Genomic DNA, 20,240 nt, shown 5'->3' with positions numbered 1-20,240 from the left:
AAAATACATTGGCATTCAAATAAACCCATTTTATTTTGATAATTTTAAGATGTGCCAATTAAAATATTGACTGCAAAAAACAAATTCTCAAATTTGAAATGACAAAAGTAGACCTTTAACATTAAAACCACATAAAAAAAAAACTTTGATAGAGTTAAGATATTTTCTGCAAAAGCACCTCCACACAAATCTGTGCAACAATTTTACAGCATTGAAAAATAAAATAAAAAAAAAAAAAAACAGAAAATTTAATCCTCTTGAATTTTATACATCTACAGCCATGAATTTACTACTTTCATTTTCCCATTTTGTAAAACCCCATATTGAAAACATAAATTCAATGCAGAATTGCTTTTTTAAAAGCAGACAATTTAAAACACTTCACAACGAGCCTTTGCAGATAGAAACGCATAACCATGTAAATGTCTTCGGGTGTGAATTACCAGGTTGAATTAAAAGAAAAATGCAGAAAAAACAAACAAACTACAAGGCAACCCTTAACGGTGTTGTGTGTGGGCGAGAACAACACTTGAGAACAAACTTAAGACAAGTGAGACTCGGAAGCCAAATCAAAATAATTTATTTTTGGTGACATTTCATACAGTTCTAAGATTGTGTCTCAAACACTTGGTTGATCGATTACTACATTTCCTGTTGCCACCCCAATCCAAATTAAACAGAAAAAAAAATAAAAATAAACAACCCAAACAATATTGCAGAGGGGGAAAGCAATTCCTGTAGATATTTGCAAGCCTGTCAACATCAACCATATGCTTCTAAAATTATTTCACATTACTCATGAGTACGATTCTTTTTAAAAACAAGTTAGTGCATTTCTGTAATTATACTAGATCACTAGCTGCTCATACTCAATAGAAAATAAAAATAATAAAAAAAATAATAATAGCCCCAGTGATTGGATATTTGTTTACTGCAGTATCAAACCCAAAGTAAATGCATCAAGTATTTTTCTCTCAGCCGACATCTCGATCAGTATACAAATGTCATATGCGTGATTTTATTTTGACAATGCGATTTCACACAACTTTGGGGAAACCAGCCTACCAAGATTGGGAGAAAAGCGTTAAAATTAAAATAAATAAATTCAAAAAGCAATTCATACAGTGAGTCAAACTTCATGTTCTAAGTCAACGTGTTTTCCAAAAATAAAAAACAGGAACAAACCTGCAAACTCACCCTAAAACACAAAAAAAAAAAACAATCCGATAAGATGTCTTGTCAATAGCCTCTCTCTCTCTTCAAATTTAGAACTAGAAATAATTACATTCTCCCACACACATTTCTAGTGAAGGGTTATAATAACAATATAGCAAAGGCAACTAAACCTCTACAGCTTCTCAAAAATCCAGTTTCACTGAGCCAAAAAGCTTCCCAAGCTAAATTTAGCATTTCTCATCAATAAAAATCAAAAACTTTATCCTAGAACTATGATCGCAGGCAGCTGGCACATAGCATGGGAAAAATGCTCTTACTTTCCACAACATGGCTGCCAGATATTGTGTAGCTATCATCCTTATCTAACAGCACTCCACAGCCTCTTTTTTTTATTTTTTTTAAACTTTGTCACTATTAGGAACAATTCACAGATATAAGCTTAACCTGAATATCCTGGGATAATGTAGAAAAGCCAAACCTCACCTGAGCCACCAGGCACACTAAAACAGTCAACTCTTACCATCAACGTATAGATTTCTCTCAGGAAAACGCACCCACCCCCCCGCTACCCAAAAAAAACCAAACATGTAAACAGAGAACCTGACTGATTATCAACGATGACGAAGTTCTGAATTCATTGCAGTGGATAGACCCAAAAATGGTTCTGATAAACAGGAAAAAACAAAACATGAAAAACTTTGGACCAGGCTTTGCAGGTTCACCACGGCAAACGGACCAGTGGGCGCCCCCAACTTGTATTTCGGCTTCAAACGCAAAAGAAAGAAAAAGAAAAGAAAAAAAAACAAAACAAAGACTGTGGTGTGAACGGTTTCCGAGTCCAATCGTAAATTGGAATCAAAACACCACTGTTAAACACATTTTCATTAATATACATTAGAAGACCAGGCCGTCCGTTCTCTGGACGATAATTCAGAATCTCTGCTGTAAAAATCAAGTTATCCGTTTCGTTACGTCAGTGCAACTGGAGCACTTCAATCATTTTGCTAAACAATCAATGCATACGCAGACATCAGTCAACCCTTCAGTCATACTTGCAATAAGCACAAAAGGAAAAAAAAAAAAAAAAAACCGATGTCTCTTTGCGTGTTAGTGATATCTTTGTATATGTACATGACATATATGCATGTTGTTTTCGTCTTAGTGCATATTGTTCTTGCAGACCAACATCTATTTTTCAAAATAAAAAGAAGAAAAATAGGTAGAGGGCCACTTATGAGGCCCAGCATACCACCTTCCCCAAGCAGAGCATGAGCGCAGCCTCCAGATAAATCGCACTTAAAATCTTTTAAGCGTAACGCCAGAGACCAAAACAAGAAGAGTTTCTGAACCAGTCGTAGAAGTTCATCAGGTGTCACTTTGCCCTCAAGTCCTGGATGTCAGTCATTTAAAAGCATTTCTTTGGACAGTCTCCGTGGGGGGGGAAAGGTGGCTACCATAAAGTTGTTGCTTTTATTTTATTTATCTTAATATAGTTTTATATATTTATATATATATTTATATATATATCCATGTATATATATTCATACATATTTTTTCTATTCATATCAAGTTTTCACTTTGGCGATACTGGTGGTATGTTTTGCTCTTTGCCAGTGAGCCTGAAGCCTCCCTGAGGGGAGCCTCGTCGAGCTGGGGGCGGGCGCCGCTGGTCCCGGAACTTGAGCCCCCCCATGCCTCTGGGGCCGTTGCTGCGGTAGTAACCCTGAGAGTCACGTTCGCGCGGCGGTCGGCTCTCCTTGCATTCCCACCCCCCCTCCTTATCGTGGCCCCGCTCCTGCTTGTCTCCGGTGCTGGTGCCGGAGCCCGGCTCCTCGGCCTTGTTCACGCGCAGCTCACGCAGCGGCTGGCCAGACGCCGTGCCGGAGGGGGCCGGGGGCGCGGGGGGAGGGTCCTTGGGAGGCCGCTGGCACACTTCGGCGTAGCTGAGTTTACGGGGTTCCTGAAGCAAGGTAGATTTTAAAAAGAACATCTAATGTTAAAAGTTCTGTGAGGGTGAAAAATTATTTATTTATTTACGGTGCCTTCAATAAGTATTTATGCAACTACTTTAGGTAGGGAATGAAAGAAAAAAAATCTATGTATTTTGCAGAAATTTTATGTAATAGACCTACCCAATCATGCCAATGTAGTAAATCATTTTGCTTGATGCAATTTGGAAAATTATGCAAACTGACGAAGATCCCTTTAGAAAAACTTGACTATTTCACGAAAGGAGACATTGAAAAAACGAGTTTACAGCTAAAAATGATAATAAAAACAAAAACCATTTGATATAGTTATAATTTTGAAAAACTTCAGTTGTTTTCTTTCCTACTCAAATGTACATTGTGTTGGTACATCACCTAAAATCCAAATGAGGTAAAGTGAGGCCTGTGGCTGTGATGTGAAAAAGTTCAAGGGCTTTAAATATTTTTGTAAGGCACATTGTGATTTCTTTGGTCAAACCCTCAGATCTCATAATCTTAATGGTCACTGGGACAGGAGTGAACTCACTGAACTTAAAGGAAAGAGTAGAAAAAGCAGAAGAAGAGAAAGATTGAGATGGAGAAAAGAGAGAGAGAGAGGCAGTCTGTCCACTCCTTCACTTCCCTCTATGCAAAGTTTCTCATCATCAGGAAAAAAATCACATTGATAAGTTGGCAACAAAAAAGCAGATTCATTCGTTACCTGTGCTGGGGTGGTAATAGCGGCTGTAGACGCGGCGGGCGTGCTGGGGGTTGCTGGTGTTGAAGCAGCAGAGGGCTGAGGTCGTGAGCTTGACGTAGGCTGTGAGGAAGAGGAGGAGGAAGAAGAGGAGGAGTTCACAGTAGCTTGAACTGGTGTACGCTGAGTTACTTTGGACACTGGGGGTTCAGCTCGTTCCACTCTCTTCTCCTGATTACTTATACTGTCGGGAAAAAAAACATATCAGACTTTAGTACACTAACCAACAGAAACATGTGAGTATCTCAAAATATGAAGAGAAAAGTAATTTGACAATCATACCGGGAAGCCAGAGATCCAAGTGGTTGAGAAACAGATTTTGAGACGGTCGGGGCAGGACTTGAGACGGTCACAGCCTCCTCTGTGGCCGGAGTTTGGGCTGACGCTGGACTCACAGTGGTTTCTTTATTGGTTTGCTCCGTCTTTAAGACGTAGAGAACCACAAGCATTACACTTCTGAAAACCCACGCAGCTCAAGCATTGCTGAATTAGAGAATCCTTACCTTGTACAAACCACGTACGACATCGGACATTCGGTTTTCTAGCACCGGCTCTCCCTGTGTGCTGACCACACAGCCAGGAAGAGGCGGGAAGTTGGTGGCGGCTAAGTCAAACTTGGGCGGAGAAACCTTCACCTCGGCTAAGGGGACCGGCCTCTGTGAATCAGAACGAAGAAAATACAAACAAATAATGGAACTGTGGTTCAAGCTCTAAAGAATTCAAAATCTCTACAATGAGACGCGGCCGTTTACCGTGTTCCGCTCATCTTCTCGCCTCCTTCGAGTTCCTCTATAGGTTGTGCTTCGTCTGAAAGGCAAATGGTTGATTAAAAACATAATTTCAAAACGGGACAATGTACAAGTCAAACATAAATGTCACCATTTGATCTTATAAGAGATTATAGCAAAAACTAATTTATATGCGCAACATCCAGATGCTTTCAAGCTTTGTAAGAATCTCTTTCTGGTTCTTTTTCCTTTTTAAAATTAGATGCCAATTAAAGTGCAGGTGTGACCAGGTTTCCTGTAGTTTTATTGATTTATTTTTTACAATGCAATAATTGTCTAAACCTCTTAACCCATATTAATTTACTAAATCAAACTTGATATTGAGTCAAATCTGTTGTGGACACCTTAACAAAGTGACAAACCTAATTTATTCACAGAAATAGTAAAACTTTTTACTATTTCTTTTTACAATGATACATTGTACATTATATGTACAATGTATCATTGTACATATAAGTTTGTTTCTCTCGGATATAACGTGCAGAAAGCATGCATAGCCATGACTTCTATAGTGGCAAAATAAAGTACAAAAAAAGTAATAAAATAAAAAGCAAACTGATTTTGTAGATTGTTTTTAATCAAAGGAATTCTTAGTTTTGTCTTTATCAATAAAGTTAATTCGTATAAATTCTAAGGAAGTCATATATGCTGTGACTACAAGAAAGCAAGACTGGTTAATTTCATTGCAATTCTATGATATTCAATGAAGTTTAACTGTGCAATAAAACTGACTACAGAGAGAATCAGTGTAACTATGCAAAAGTTAACATTATAGAAACATCAAAAATAGAACCACTTCTATGTTTTCTGCTACAAGTGCTGAACTGCTGTTAGTAAAACTGTGCATTTTCATTACTGTATTTCTTTTAGGTTTTATCTGGTCAGTATCTTGTCTGCTTACATTTCACAGCTACCAGAAAAAGACTTTTGTGCGCAACCTAAATGAACTGACAACTGATTTGAAATAAAACCTTGATTAAAAAAAAATAACCTGACTGTAGAGTGAAACCAACACCTTGAATCAAATATTTACTTTTACTTAATGTCTGGCATTTAAACTCTGTATCCCGAGACACAAATCTCAAAAGATCACAGTACACACTAAACACCACGACTTTAGTAGTTTTCAAACATCATGACCGAATGTGTGAAACACAACCAATACTTCAGCGATACAGAAATGAGGTTCAACGAGGGGATTATCAGTTTACCTTCCACGTCCAGCCATGCCGCTGTCGTCATTAGGGTCCAAAGAAGATGAAGAGGAGGAGAGCTGCGAGAAGGCCGAGGTGATGTCAGCGGTCGCCTGATGAGTGGAGGTGCCGATGACAGGAGGCTGGGGGCTGCGCAGGCCGGTCAGACTCTCCAGGGGTACAGGTGTTATTGAGGCTGCAGTCACCTCGCTGGTCCTAATCTGGGGTTTAACGTGGTTTCTGTTGAAGTAAAAATCCAAATAAAGTTTTGTTAAAATGATACGGATTTATGCCAAGAGCCAGAAGTTTCAAATGAACAGCATGAGGTCATTTTAACTTTTAATCACATTTACATTGCAAATTCCCAAACTTCTGAATGATTCAAGTCATTTAAAGAGATACAAGACAAACAGTGGACACGGTGAAAATTAAAATCACTTAATATGATTTTAGCCTTTCTATTTAATCAATGTCATTTGTCCAATGGACATGCGCTCACCAAGGACCAGTGTTTAAAGTCTTGTTGCGGTAAAGTTATAGAAAATCAAAAATCAGGGAAATGTTTTGCAAATTCAATACAGGGAAGTTCAATGCAAATTCAATGCATTTAAAAATCCACACAAAGATTTGGGATGTTTGGCTGGTGAAATTTCTGGAAAATGTAAAAGGTTCACACTATAGTGACACATCATGAAAGTAGGGCATCTAAGAAGATGACTTAATGTATTGAAATCAAAGCCAATAGTGGCGAGTTTGCCACAGCAAAAAATACATCAAACATCTATTGTTAATTTAGTCATTAAGCTTCTTTTTGTGCAAAAAGTACTGAAACATTAACAGTTGGACCCATGTGTTCAGAAGCTTAGAGGAGGTCACATTAACTTCACCTGGAAAGGTTAAAGTGCATTTTAGGTTCATCCTAAAATTTCACCAGGAAGCCAAACATATCTGACTTTTTGTGAGCAAAAACAGAGCAGGTTCATACACCAAGTAAAGCTTCCAGACTGGTGGGAGTTAAGTTTTACTAGATCTACTTCCCTGTTTTCCAATCTTCTGCAGCAATTTCTCAATGATGCAAATTTTAGGAAACATTCAGAAATCTTTTTAGATTCACAAATAGAAAAGGCTAAGACACATTAAGCCACAACAATTCCGTTTCAAGAAAAGTGCTTCCAGTGCTGGTTCAGAGCTGAGTGTAGCTCAAGTCTTTCTTAAAAAACAACAGGAACCCTGATTAATCTCCGCTGCGTTGAGTCTAGAGATGCAGCTAACAATTATTTTAGTAACTCATTATTCTATCGGTTATTATGACGATTGCGGTAATTGGAGAAAAATTTTTTTCACTTTGTGAACATTATTTATTTATCCACTCAAGGCTTTTTATAATACGGAAATATACAAATTATTCAAATTTTTACATTTTTAAAATAATTAAAAGTTTTGATGCCTAGAATGCAATGACAGCACTTCTTTAGTGTATGCTTCATCATTTGTAGAAACGGATGCATCTGCAGCTAAAAAAAAATACGTCTAGCATCAACATGTAAAAAGTTCAGCCCTACTTGATTTAACATCTATAGTGTAGGGCTGATCTGATTTATTTTTTTAAATAAATCAATTAATAACTGGATAGCAAAAGGTGCTTAGTAAGAGTTTTGGAGTTAAAATAAGCCCCTTGTTCTGGTTAGAACATAACACACGTACAGGTAAAAGCCAGTAAATTAGAATATTTTGAAAAACTTGATTTATTACAGTAATTGCATTCAAAAGGTGTAACTTGTACATTATATTTATTCATTGCACACAGACTGATGCATTCAAATGTTTATTTCATTTAATTTTGATGATTTGAAGTGGCAACAAATGAAAATCCAAAATTCCATGTGTCACAAAATTAGAATATTACTTAAGGCTAATACAAAAAAGGGATTTTTTAGAAATGTTGGCCAACTGAAAAGTATGAAAATGAAAAATATGAGCATGTACAATACTCAATACTTGGTTGGAGCTCCTTTTGCCTCAATTACTGCATTAATGCGGCGTGGCATGGAGTCGATGAGTTTCTGGCACTGCTCAGGTGTTATGAGAACCCAGGTTGCTCTGATAGTGGCCTTCAACTCTTCTGCGTTTTTGGGTCTGGCATTCTGCATCTTCCTTTTCACAATACCCCACAGATTTTCTATGGGGCTAAGGTCAGGGGAGTTGGCTGGCCAATTTAGAACAGAAATACCATGGTCCGTAAACCAGGCACGGGTAGATTTTGCGCTGTGTGCAGGCGCCAAGTCCTGTTGGAACCTGAAATTTCCATCTCCATAGAGCAGGTCAGCAGCAGGAAGCATGAAGTGCTCTAAAACTTGCTGGTAGACGGCTGCGTTGACCCTGGATCTCAGGAAACAGAGTGGACCGACACCAGCAGATGACATGGCACCCCAAACCATCACTGATGGTGGAAACTTTACACTAGACTTCAGGCAACGTGGATCCTGTGCCTCTCCTGTCTTCCTCCAGACTCTGGGACCTCGATTTCCAAAGGAAATGCAAAATTTGCTTTCGTCAGAAAACATGACTTTGGACCACTCAGCAGCAGTCCAGCTCTTTTTTTCCTTAGCCCAGGTGAGACGCTTTTCGCGCTGTTTCTTGGTCAACAGTGGCTTGACACGAGGTATGCGGCAGTTGAAACCCATGTCTTTCAAGCGTCTCTTGGTGGTGGATCTTGAAGCACTGACTCCAGCAGCTGTCCACTCCTTGTGAATCTCCCCCACATTTTTGAATGGGTTTTTTTTCACAATCTTGACTAGGGCGCGGTGATCCCTATCGCTTGTACACTTTTTCTGACCACAGAGCTCTGAGAACAGCCAGCCTCTTCAGCAATAACCTTTTGTGTCTTTCCCTCCTTGTGCAATGTCTCGATGGTCGCCTTTTGGACAGCTGTCAAATCTGAAGTCTTCCCCATGTTTGTGTAGGCTTCAGAACTGGACTGAGAGACCATTTAAAGCCCTTTGCAGGTGTTTTGAGTTAATCAGCTGATTAGTTTGTGACACCAGGTGTCTTCAAAATTTAACCCTTACACAATATGCTAATTTTGTGACACACGGAATTTTGGATTTTCATTTGTTGCCACTTCAAATCATCAAAATTAAATGAAATAAACATTTGAATGCATCAGTCCGTGTGCAATGAATAAATATGATGTACAAGTTACACCTTTTGAATGCAATTACTGAAATAAATCAAGTTTTTCAAAATATTCTAATTTACTGGCTTTTACCTGTATATGTTTTTTGTACAATTTTGACTTAATTACTACTCTGGGTATGTTTTTCTTTCAGTAAACTGCCTTTTATTGAGTCTGCATACTTCAGAAAACAATTATTCAATTTCAAAAGTTATTTAGTCCAATTAATTGTTTCAGCCCTAATATATTCCAGTTAATAATTAAACATCTTTTCTGCATGACAGAAGGTTTTGTATATAAAAAGACCAAAATGTAAGCAATATGACACTACACACTGAACACACCACCGCCACACTAACGCATGTTGGTGGAGATGCCTTTTTTTCCCAGCCCAGCAACATTAATGATGCTGGTGTAAGTCCAGCTGCATGTGAGACCAACCTTCAACAGTTAAAACAGAAATCAATTAATGCCAAATAACAAAATGCACTAAACAAGCACTGGAACCACTTTGGTGGAGAAACAAACCCATACGGAGAAGTGAACTTTACATTACATCAAGAAAACGGCAACATGCAAATGATGTGACAGGAAACTATGGATCCACCGACCAAATCACACAACATGCTGCCTCCGTAAAGACAATGTACACAAGCAGATGGTTGATCTGGGCTACATGTGCGCCTATGATTGGCTGGAGGGCTGAAGCCTGCCACCAATCATAAACTCACCAAGTAGAGCTGACAACACTTGAGTAAAACAGCTAAAATTAAAGCTTTTTTTAATAAAACATGAATCAAATTATGATCTTTTAAAGATTCGACCCTCAGATCTCATAATCTGAACGCTCATCGGGATGGGAGTGAAGTTCCTGACTTTGGAAAGAAAGAAACAGAAGAGGGGGAGAGAAAAGAAGGAGTAAAGAGAGGACCAAAGCCAGTTATCTTCCTCCCATGTTGTCCCTCCATGCGCATCATGATCTCATCATCGGATCGAAAGCATTTATCAGCTTCTCTACTGCTGGTTCTTTTGCTACAGCACATGATGCATTGGGTCAATGAAGAAAGCAGCAATGAAAAGTAAAATAAGTGGTTAGTTGTAATGAAGTTTAACAGTTACTATGATGTATGCTGGTGTATCAATGCAAGGGGATGTGTTTGGTGCCAAGAGTCCTCAAATGGCAAAAACTGGAGCAATCAAATCACAGGAAAACTCCAATAATTTCATTAATATGAATGGCACCAAGCATCATCACAGCAATGAAAGTTTTAATAAGGACCAAAATAAAGATAACCGATTGTCAGTCCTGGTGTGGTTTTAGTCATTAGGCTGCAGCAGTATGGTAAGACATGAGGGTAGCGATGAAGCTTATCATACAGTATTGTATAGTGGTACCTGAAGGCATTTATAACATTCTTTCTTGAATACAGAGGGACACTGTGAGGACAGTAAGAAAGAGGGGAGTGAAGAGCAGTTCCCTGTGGGGTTACATTTTCTTCAGACAACACTGCATTGCGGATGATCTGACATTCACAGTTTAACCTAACATGCAAACAACAACAACAAGTGGTGAATGCCACACTCCAATTAAGAGTACATTTATGAAAACTGCAGGCTGAAGTCTAAGTCACAACTTTAAAAATGCAGCACAGCAAATAAAAAGATCTTTCTTACCGGTTTCTGTTGAATGGGCGAGTTAGGTTAAGAGCGGTGGAGCCAGCTTTGTAGTGTCCCGCAGAGCCAAATCCATTCACAAAGCCGCTGTTAGGAAACGGTGCCTGAATAGGGAGAAAAAATGGCAGCGTTGACTAATCCTGTTTCATGTAGCAATTTGTTCAATTATTTACTCTGCAGCAGTCCAAGAATGTAATACAGGGAAAATATTGAAGACATTTAAGCTCATAGAGCAATAGCGATTCAATGCCCTACACACCTCCACCTCATCTAGATTTTAGTGAAAGAGATATTAAAACTCACTGCGGACACAGTGAATCTTCCTAATATTTTGCAGCACTGCATATTGTTCTCAAATTGAATTGATAAGATGGGTTACTACAAATTTTAGACTCCAGTAGTTTTTTCCTTACATTTTTGAATGCAAAACATTTGTGTCGTTTGGTCTTACCGCCCAGTTCACAAAATGTAATAATGCACTAAATATGCAGAATGAGGAGACTTGTGTGTACACAAGAAAAAGCTTTCCTAATTCAAAGTAATAGAGCTGATAATGAGCCTTTTTTTATTTTACACACTTCTGCTAATTTAGATGCATTTTAAGCAGCTGCCAACCAAAAGACATTCAAGGTTTCCCCCAGAAAACCTGATAGCCCCTACCACTGGGCGCCCCTACCTTAGTGCCCCAGTGGTAGGGGCGTTAAGGAAGTCATCCAATGGGCCACCATGTTTTTGAGATAAAAAATGCTTAAAGTTGACAAGAAATTTGAAAATATTACTAGGTAATTATCTGTTATTGGAAGACATTAACAATACCTAAACACCAACTATGAAGTCTTAAATATTTAAAAAACCTAAAATAAATAAGCAATGTTTAGCCTGGTGGCCCACCAGGCTTATGATGCGCTGGGGGAAACCCTGACATTAGTCCATCACCAAATCCACCTGATTTTTCAGAGTGTAACCTGAAATATCAGGCTTTACACCAACTATGTGTGAAAATTAAAGTTCTAAGTTTGAGTTCACCCACAAAAACTATCTTCATCTTTACATGAAAAGCCAAAAATAATGATCACTGGTGAATCATTAGCAACAACAAATAAAGAGAGAAGTTTATGAGATAAACTGGTCAGATCACCAATAAATGAATAATTTTTTAATACAGTTTATTAAAAATATATCTGGTCTGGGACCCATTCCAGCTTCATGCAGTTCATTTAGAGTCGGTTCTTACCAGAGGAGTTTCAAAATAGGGTGTGGGTGAAGGAGTCCAGGTGGGCGGTACAATGCCATAGACCGGGTACTGCTGCTGGGGGTAGACATGCTGCATGTAAAGTGGAGAGCTGTACTGGGACTGGTTCTGGGACTGCTGAGCATACAAGCTGCTGTCCATGCTACGGTAACCATTCTTCGCGAAAAATGTGTTGATGGCCTTGATCCGTGCCTATTAGATGAAAAGAAACAAGAAATGACTCAATGTTTCTTACAGGAGGGGACTTACAAACTAAAACATTTCAGCTCAACTTACCATGATGGGTTTTCCCTGAAATGTTTTGACTTCTTCCCTTAAGTACTTGTATGCCTGGAAGAGGAATTCAGGAGTCGAATCAGGTCATTTAAGGTGTTTCATTTTGAATTGGAGCAAAGTGAAGATTAACCAGACGTACCTGCTGAGCATCTGTGTCCGATTGGAATGTGATGTACCAGTTGTTGTTGTGCGCAAACTCGACACTTATCACCTTTGGACAATTTTCGTTTTTAAACAATGACTCAACTTCCTGTGGGATTGAGACAACGAGTCAGTTTTTCAGTTTCCAAAAATGTCTCAATTACTCCTAAACATGAGCACAACGTGACAGTACCTCTACAGGTGTGGTTTCAGGGACCTCTCTCAGGATGATGATGCATCGTTTGTGATTCGGTCGAACCTTTTCACCTTTCTCATCCACTTGTACCATTGGAGAAGCTAGAAGGATCATTTAAAATATAAATACAGACAATCATGTCATATTTCTAATAGTTTTACAAAGTACCATGCTCATCCTTTCACTTACATCTCAACACATCCAGAATGAGCTCCATGTCTGTGGTGAGAACCTTTATGCCCTCCATGCTGGCTATAGTCCAGATAGGGACAAACTGGTCGCTGTCCATCTGAGACATGAGGTATAAATCCTTGGAGAGGTTTTCTCTGTGCAACAAAATTATAAATCCATGCAAATTAGTCGCATCTTAATTTGTCACAAACTAAAATATCCCCACTTGTTGCTCCAGACAGTTTACTTTACTTTCAAGAAACTAAACGAGCGTCACCTGTTGCATTTAAGGAAACAGTGTTGAAACTAGTCAATGGGTGACATATTTCAAGTAGCAGACTGCAAACTATCCAAAAAGGGTAATAAACATGTTTGCTGCACTTGTGTTCCTTGATGAAGGGAACTACAGCAAAAATGAATAATAATGTGCACAAAAGGTACAATAAAACTAAAAACTGGCAAGTGTTTATGTTTTCACTTTAATCAAATCAGAAAAATACAAACAACAGCTTCATGTTTCATTATTTCAGCAACAATGGGAATAATTTTATCTTTTTAAAAAAAGACAAGACTTTGATGGTGTTTATTTTAAATAATTTCTGAAACTCAGAAACTCTTCTTCAAGCTCGTCATACTGCGAGATTCCCACATTGACCCATGTCAGATTTATGAGGTAAACAAGACTCTCGTTAACCTCAAATCTAAGTGTTTGGCTCTTACCTTGAGAAATAAAACTCTAGCTCTTTCTTCAGAGACTCTCGTAGATTCTCAGAGGACACTTGTTCTTCAGTTTTGGAATCTAAATATTCAATTGCAAGAAAAAGGATCAAATAAACTTTTGTACAAATAACTGAGATCATCCAGTTCAGACAAAGAAAAACATAAAACCATTAAATAAACAAAACACAGTAAACACAAACTAATTACGTTCATGTTAGCAAATATTGCACCAAGCCCGACAAAATATGTCCACACATTCATGTGTATCAAATTCTTCCAAAGCCATTTCTTTTATGCTAGACTGAGGTGAGGCACCACATCAGTGTCTGTAATCCAGCCTGGTGAATAGATTTGTTCGGCTGCTTTGTGTCCCTACATTTACATTTCAGAGGTCCATACTTCCTCTTGTTCGTACTTTTCCCTCTCCAGCAAATCTGAACAACTTTTCGGCCAAATACAAGAAAAAGTGTCACTAGCAAGAACAGCTAACAGGAACGACGATCTCGCAAGATGGCGCCTCAAAACTGATCTGGAACACAGTGCGAATCACTTCACAAGCAAACATAAGAGGACACTTTCAGAAGGAATATAGGTTTATAAACTTTAAAAACATATATATCCAACAAGCTGTTGCGTATAATCAATGCAAACTTGTCACAATAAACAGTTTCCACTCTACTCTGAATGCTCGGCTAGAGGCCTGGATTGAACAGGGTTTTTTATCGCACCAAGGAGCGGCCAAAATCCCTCTGAACTGAGCTTTGAATGCCACCTGCAATCCAGCTCACTCAGCGCGGGTCTCCATTGGCATAAAAATAATCACCACATAGGACAGAACACCAGATACATTAGCTCCACAAAGAAAGGATGTAAGGGTCATGTCTGACAGAGGGCAATTATACAACACAAACCACTATTTGACAGTGTCGAAATCCAAAGCCCATGAATGCCGTTTATAGAATAAAACCAAATGACGGTTAGTTTTTATTTCCCCAAAAAACCTATTTGTTTCAAGTTACTGGAGACAGGATTCTCCTTAGCCACCGTTAAGAGAGTGGGGGAGGCTGCAGGTGAGATGACTGACCAGAGCTCCCTGTCGTGGACTCGGCGGGGGAAAAGCCCAGCTCTTGAAGGTCCATTCCATTTACTGCTATTTCAGCTGTTGCTGTGGAGCTGCTGTCACCAAGGGCGGTAAATCCCACAGAGTACTGCTTACAACCAGCTGACGAAGGCTCTGAATAACCTGGTCACATTAATAAAACGCATTTGATTCAAGAATCAGTCGTTTGTGAATATTTCATGCAGATTCTATTACCGTGTTGAGCACTTACTGATGTCTGAGGGAGGCCAGTGAGGACTGGTGACAGCCTCGCTGGGGGTCACGGGGATCTCCTGCCACACCTTGGCATTTGGGTTCAAACCAGCACCCTTTGAGGTGACCTTCAAAACAGAAACCACAGGATCAGGTGAGATTCAACTCAAAACACAAATGAAGGGAAACTGTTGCTTGGATTCTGGCTAGATTGAGGATTTCAAAACATTTGCAGGAATTGTCTTACGAATGTGCAATTTATGCAGCATGTAAAGCAATCAGTTTCAGACATAATCAGAGTGTATTAAAGGACAAGTGTTTTGCTGGTTCACATGTTTGTCATCTCATAATTGGTATTGTTGCCAGAAATTATACTCTTGTACAAATTCTCTATCAAATTTAAAACACAAATACCAATCCTCAAAAAATATATCTAAAAAATCCAGAGGTGGCAACAAATAGTTCTAACACAGCTTTGCGCTTCTCAACTATTCCAAGTGTTTTAGTTTTGTCCTTCCTGCAATACACCCGAGTCAAATTTTTTAATTTCTGTGTGAAAAAAAAGAAGCATTATATTAAACACTGAGGCAGCTGATAGTGTGTGACATGAAAGCAGAAGAGTAACCATAACAAAAAAAAGGCAAAATCCTCCTTGGAAATAGCTCTCTAATGAGATAACAGCCAAGTCACACTAATCTATTTTGTCATTATTGTTTCACCACAAAGTCCAACATGCTGGGAAAAAAAACACACAAACAAACAAAAAAAAACACAGAACAAAAACTTAAATGTATTTTTCAATGTCGCATCTAAGGGTGAGTGGTTTCTCTTGGTTTAGGTTTTATAGATATATTTTTATTCATTGTCGTTGCATTTTTTAAAGTCAATTCAGAGCTCGTTTTCAATATAATTATAAATAATAAACACAAAATTGACAAATCCAGCTGCATGTTGACCTTTAAGTTTTATTTAGTGAATTTAAAAAGTTTGAGGTTGCAAACAATCACGCAGCAACCTGGCAGTGCAGTTAAAATCCATACTGCTTCCAATATTAGGGGGAAATATGAACTCACCATCTTCAATTTTTATTTGAATGATCTGTGCCTTGGAGGGGAAAATATTAAAGTAAAAAATTTTTAGCCCTCAAACCTACACAGATAAGGGGGAGATCAATCTGACTGTTTCTCTGCAGAGGATAGTCTAAGGAGTTTGACTTCTTAACATTTAAAACTTTATATTTTTTTAAAGGGGCACACTTAGAAAATGAGGAGTAGGTGTTGTGCTTCCTAATACACTGACAAAGGTAAACGTCTGTTTTATTATGCTTATCAAGATGCAGAACCACAAACTAATCTGAAATGTTACAACATATATATAATTTATATGATTAGTATTATGTATTAGTATAATTTTTAAAAAATATTTCAGTATTCAAGAATCAAAGTAGTTTGAGCCATATTAATGCATTTTGCTTGACATTTTAAATTCTTCTCAACAAGCACAGAATGGGGTGAGAATGCACCAGGACTGCATACATTGTGTTATTGCAGTATTAGTTTATGCAATATTAACACTGCAATGGACTGTTTGTAATGCAGTAAGTAATGGCTAATATATGTAAAGCATTCAAAGTTCAGTAAATTTGATTGAATTTCACTTCAATAGATACACAAACCTGAGACAGATGACTGTACCCATGATGATAAAGGTCACAGAGTGTCTGTGGAATATTAGAGAAGTGAGGAAAGCGTGGATTTTATGTGCCAGTCCAACATCGTGCAGCTGTAACAAAAGCCCTGTGATCTAAGATGTCCAGAGATGGTGAGAACCCATTCGAGTCTCCTGGCTGATCACCAACATTAAAAGAGCCCGATTCCAATTTTATTTTTTGTCTGAAAATTTGCTAAATATAGCAAAAACTTTGCTGATGTGCAAAAGTGTGGTGATTATTTTTAACCGTACATGTGCAGATGTGACCTGGAGAACAGGTCAGTCAGTCGGGTCTCTTTTACAGAAGAGCAAGAGAGGACAGTGGTCGACTTTCAGACCTTAGTGGAGATGGATATGATCGGTATCTCATACGAGTCTCGGCCGTTTACCCAGCTCTCAAAATTAAGAAAATCGTGGTCGATTTATCAGCTGACCAATTTATCAGTGCACCTGTAGTTCCAAGTATATTCAATTTTGCATTTTAAATGTTGGATGCTTCAGTAGACTTCAAGAATGCTCTAAACATTTGTGGCATTTAATGCAGTTACATTAAAGTGATGATGAACAACTTCTTTGCAGACTTAAGTGAACTCTGTTTGTCTGTGACTGCATGACACCAATCAGCAGACAAATTGTTAGGTAAAATGTATAATATATTATCAAATATTTGTTGTTTCATGTAGATTTATAGTTTTACTTATATAATGTTCTTGTTTCATATGCCTTTATTGTTTTCTTTTATTTCGGCATAGTTGTTGAATTACTTTGTTTCCCTTTTCAAGAAGGCTTCCCTGAAGAAAAGCAGTGACAACCATGCTCACAGGGTTTATCACTCAGCAGAAACTTCTTCTTCCTTGACCTGTTAGATAGCTATAAAACCGTCACTGTGAAGATGTACAACTTGCTCTGTTCTACCCTGTGTCTGGAACCGAATAATCTAGTGCAAGACAACATGTGTTTTAGTTAGTGATTGTCATTAGCACTGCAACTAAGTGATGAAGTGTTTTGCCCCCACCCCTTAAGAGTTGCAGTGTTCTCTGTGATAGGGACTCCGAAAGTAATAAGCGAACAAATGTGTTTTCAGAGCGGTTGGAGATTTGTAACTGGAAACACATCTCTATCCGTTCTCCTCGCGAGATCAAAAGAATCTAACTCTCTTGTCTTTTCTGTGTTTGTTTAATTTGTCTTTAATAGGTGTCAAACCTGACACAAATAATTTTTAAAAATGCACTAGTAATGAAATTGCCTTTGTGAGGACACTAGGTATATAAACAAGTGTGATTTTTGGCACTACACTGCAAACAGCAACTTTTTATTAATGTTAAATTAATTTTTTTTCCAACTATATTTTAATTATTAATTGGAATTTATATTTATCACAATGAATCAAAAATCCTTTTAAAATAAAACCATGCATTAAATGTCCATCACAAGGTAACAGATCTGATTGAAAATAATTTATTAATACATTCTAAGTACATTAAAGTCGATTTATTTTCACTTGGATACATTTGGGGATTTTTTTTTTTCTATCTTAAACAATGTTTGCTAATGTCTGCTCCAGGACAGCTAAATATTCATTCATCACTTATTAACAAAATTAGGTCATCCCTGTTGACATGGTGGGAATTAGTGCGGCCTGTTGATGCATCAGTTTGTGTCCCCAACTCCCAACAGGTACGTTAACCTTTAACCCCTGCAACTGCCACATTAATCTGTCTCCTGTTTTGCCTCTGGATTATCGGGTGTATGCAGCAGTCAAGAACGAACAAGCCCAAACGATCGGCCCTCTTTTGTCACTCAAACAGGGAAGGGCATTTATGAGCCGTGCAACTTGACACATGGTCACAATGCACGCTTCTGTGTCACAGGCCGTGGACAACCAAGAAGTGTCAGCTGACTGCGCAGCACGGCGAAGGCCAGGTATTCACAACGCATGTCACCGCACTAGCTAGGCTAACTAGCACTGCGATTAGCTGAAATAACATCACAGCAAATGCACGTCTGTTACTCGGCCAACAGTCGCAGCACTGTTCACAAATTAATTCAAATAGGATTCTGGACCTTTAAATTGTGTTTGTTATTATATGGTCGGGTCGAAACTTAGCAAGCTAATGATTACTCAGCAAACTACTTAACAAGAGAGCTGGACGAAGAGGCTTCGTTAGCAGCAATGGAGCCCCCTGCTAACGATCAGTGCGCACATTTGCATTAAGTGGCTGCAAACAGATATTTAAGCCGCAGCGTCTCAGACTGTTTTCACAATATGGGATTGTAAAATGTCCTGTAACGGAGGGTTAAAGAGCAAACTGGGAGTTGAAACGACTCAAATGAAAGTTAGCGGCTTCACGATACTTAGTTGGGTTAATTTTAGCTGATAAATGTGACTCATGCGCGAACAGGTCTCTAGTATTATGCCGGGGAAGAAAAAAAAAACATCCCCCCCCCCCAAAAGCCCGATTTTCTTTCCATAAATTAGTTTTAAGAAAGCACGTCAAAAGAGGCAAATCCCCTAGTGTTATTAAAGTATTTAGAAATTATCTTCGGTTTTTCAGTAATTTATTGAAGTGCACTTTTTGCTGAGAGCAAGGGTTATAGATTTAACAAGGGTGGCATAAAAAGCCCCCTACGGTGTACATATGAGCAAAACACAGAATGGGACATTTGCTTTTTTAATCACACCTGACAAAAACTGATCTGACTTTCGCTCAATCAAAAGTACTTCCCATGACTGGGTGCTTTTTTCCGGCACCACGTCGGGTGAGCAGAAGTAGCTCAAATAGCTAGCTGAGAAGCTAAAGAAGGCCTCACTCACCATGCCGCCTGACCCTCCCTCGCTCCCCAGCGGAGCCTCGTCCTTCCCACCGCTCTTCGGTCCGGGATCAGCCTCCTCCTGCAGCAGCGGTGGCTCTCCGCTCTGGTCTGAACTCATCAGCCGCTCCTGACTCACTACCACCCCGTCGCGTTCTCCCGGCCCCCCGCCTGCCGCCACCACCTCGTTTCCAAACAGCGGCTGTGTTTTTCAGTCAGTCGAGCTCGTCTCCCGGTCAACTGGATGGGCCAGCAGCACACTCCAGCTAGCAAGCTAGCGCGCTATGAATCAACGAAGCGGGCTAACGACAGCTAGCTCAATGAATTAGGCTCGCACGCTTGGATAAGAAACGTGGAAGCGACACCAAACCATGACTCCTGTTATATCACGGTATCGGCTGAAGTTTTATCAAATGCTGAACCACACAGCGACTTCGCAAGGCGCATTCCTTATCGGGCGAGCGGAGCGGACACTGGGGACATGCACCTTTCCTCGGCGAAGGCACACAGACCGCCGACGTCCCAACGGCCACCGCGAGTTCTCATTGACCTTTGTAGAAGTTGTTTCCTCTTCCGCTTCCTGTAGTTTTTTTACTGTAGTTTTATTTTTTTGAACATAAAGCCAAGCTCTGAACGCCTCTACTTTCCAGTAAAGCTTAAAGCATAAGACTTTTATTTCAGCCTCCTAAATTATATATATATGCCTGTAATTATTTTTAAAAAAATAGAACACTTTCAATCAAATTTTTTCGGTTTCAGAATAAGTCTTAAACCTAACAGAATGTAGAAAAGGGGTTTGAATATTTTCTAAATGCAGTGTAAGTTGTAAATGACAACACCTCAGGTTTATTAGAATAATTATAATGTCATAGCAATAATTATAATTTAATTTTTATCATAATTGGACTAAAAGTAGAATTG

The 20,240-nt window shown here is 38.8% G+C and overlaps 1 protein-coding gene across 2 annotated transcripts; it reads right to left on the bottom strand.

The window, feature by feature from the left end:
• Positions 1–563: 563 nt before the first annotated feature.
• On the bottom strand, positions 564–19,862 carry larp4aa (La ribonucleoprotein 4Aa). Of its 2 annotated transcripts, XM_032573486.1 has the most exons (17): positions 19,324–19,862; positions 14,818–14,926; positions 14,571–14,729; positions 13,487–13,565; positions 12,785–12,921; positions 12,593–12,696; positions 12,398–12,508; positions 12,259–12,312; positions 11,965–12,174; positions 10,731–10,834; positions 10,452–10,493; positions 5,900–6,121; positions 4,653–4,707; positions 4,404–4,556; positions 4,183–4,322; positions 3,865–4,084; positions 564–3,136 (listed from the first exon to the last, which is right to left on the bottom strand). In XM_032573486.1, the coding sequence occupies exons 1-17, from the start codon at positions 19,438–19,440 to the stop codon at positions 2,750–2,752; spliced, it is 2,403 nt and encodes an 800-aa protein (XP_032429377.1). In that variant the 5' UTR covers positions 19,441–19,862; the 3' UTR covers positions 564–2,749. The 2 variants fall into 2 exon arrangements, with proteins under 2 accessions (XP_032429377.1, XP_032429383.1); XM_032573492.1 differs by lacking the exon at positions 10,452–10,493.
• Between the last annotated feature and the right edge of the window lie 378 nt (positions 19,863–20,240).

This window comes from Xiphophorus hellerii, chromosome 1 (genome assembly GCF_003331165.1).
Source record: "Xiphophorus hellerii strain 12219 chromosome 1, Xiphophorus_hellerii-4.1, whole genome shotgun sequence".
Taxonomy (NCBI): domain Eukaryota; kingdom Metazoa; phylum Chordata; class Actinopteri; order Cyprinodontiformes; family Poeciliidae; genus Xiphophorus; species Xiphophorus hellerii.
This window is presented reverse-complemented; position numbering and strand designations above follow the sequence as displayed.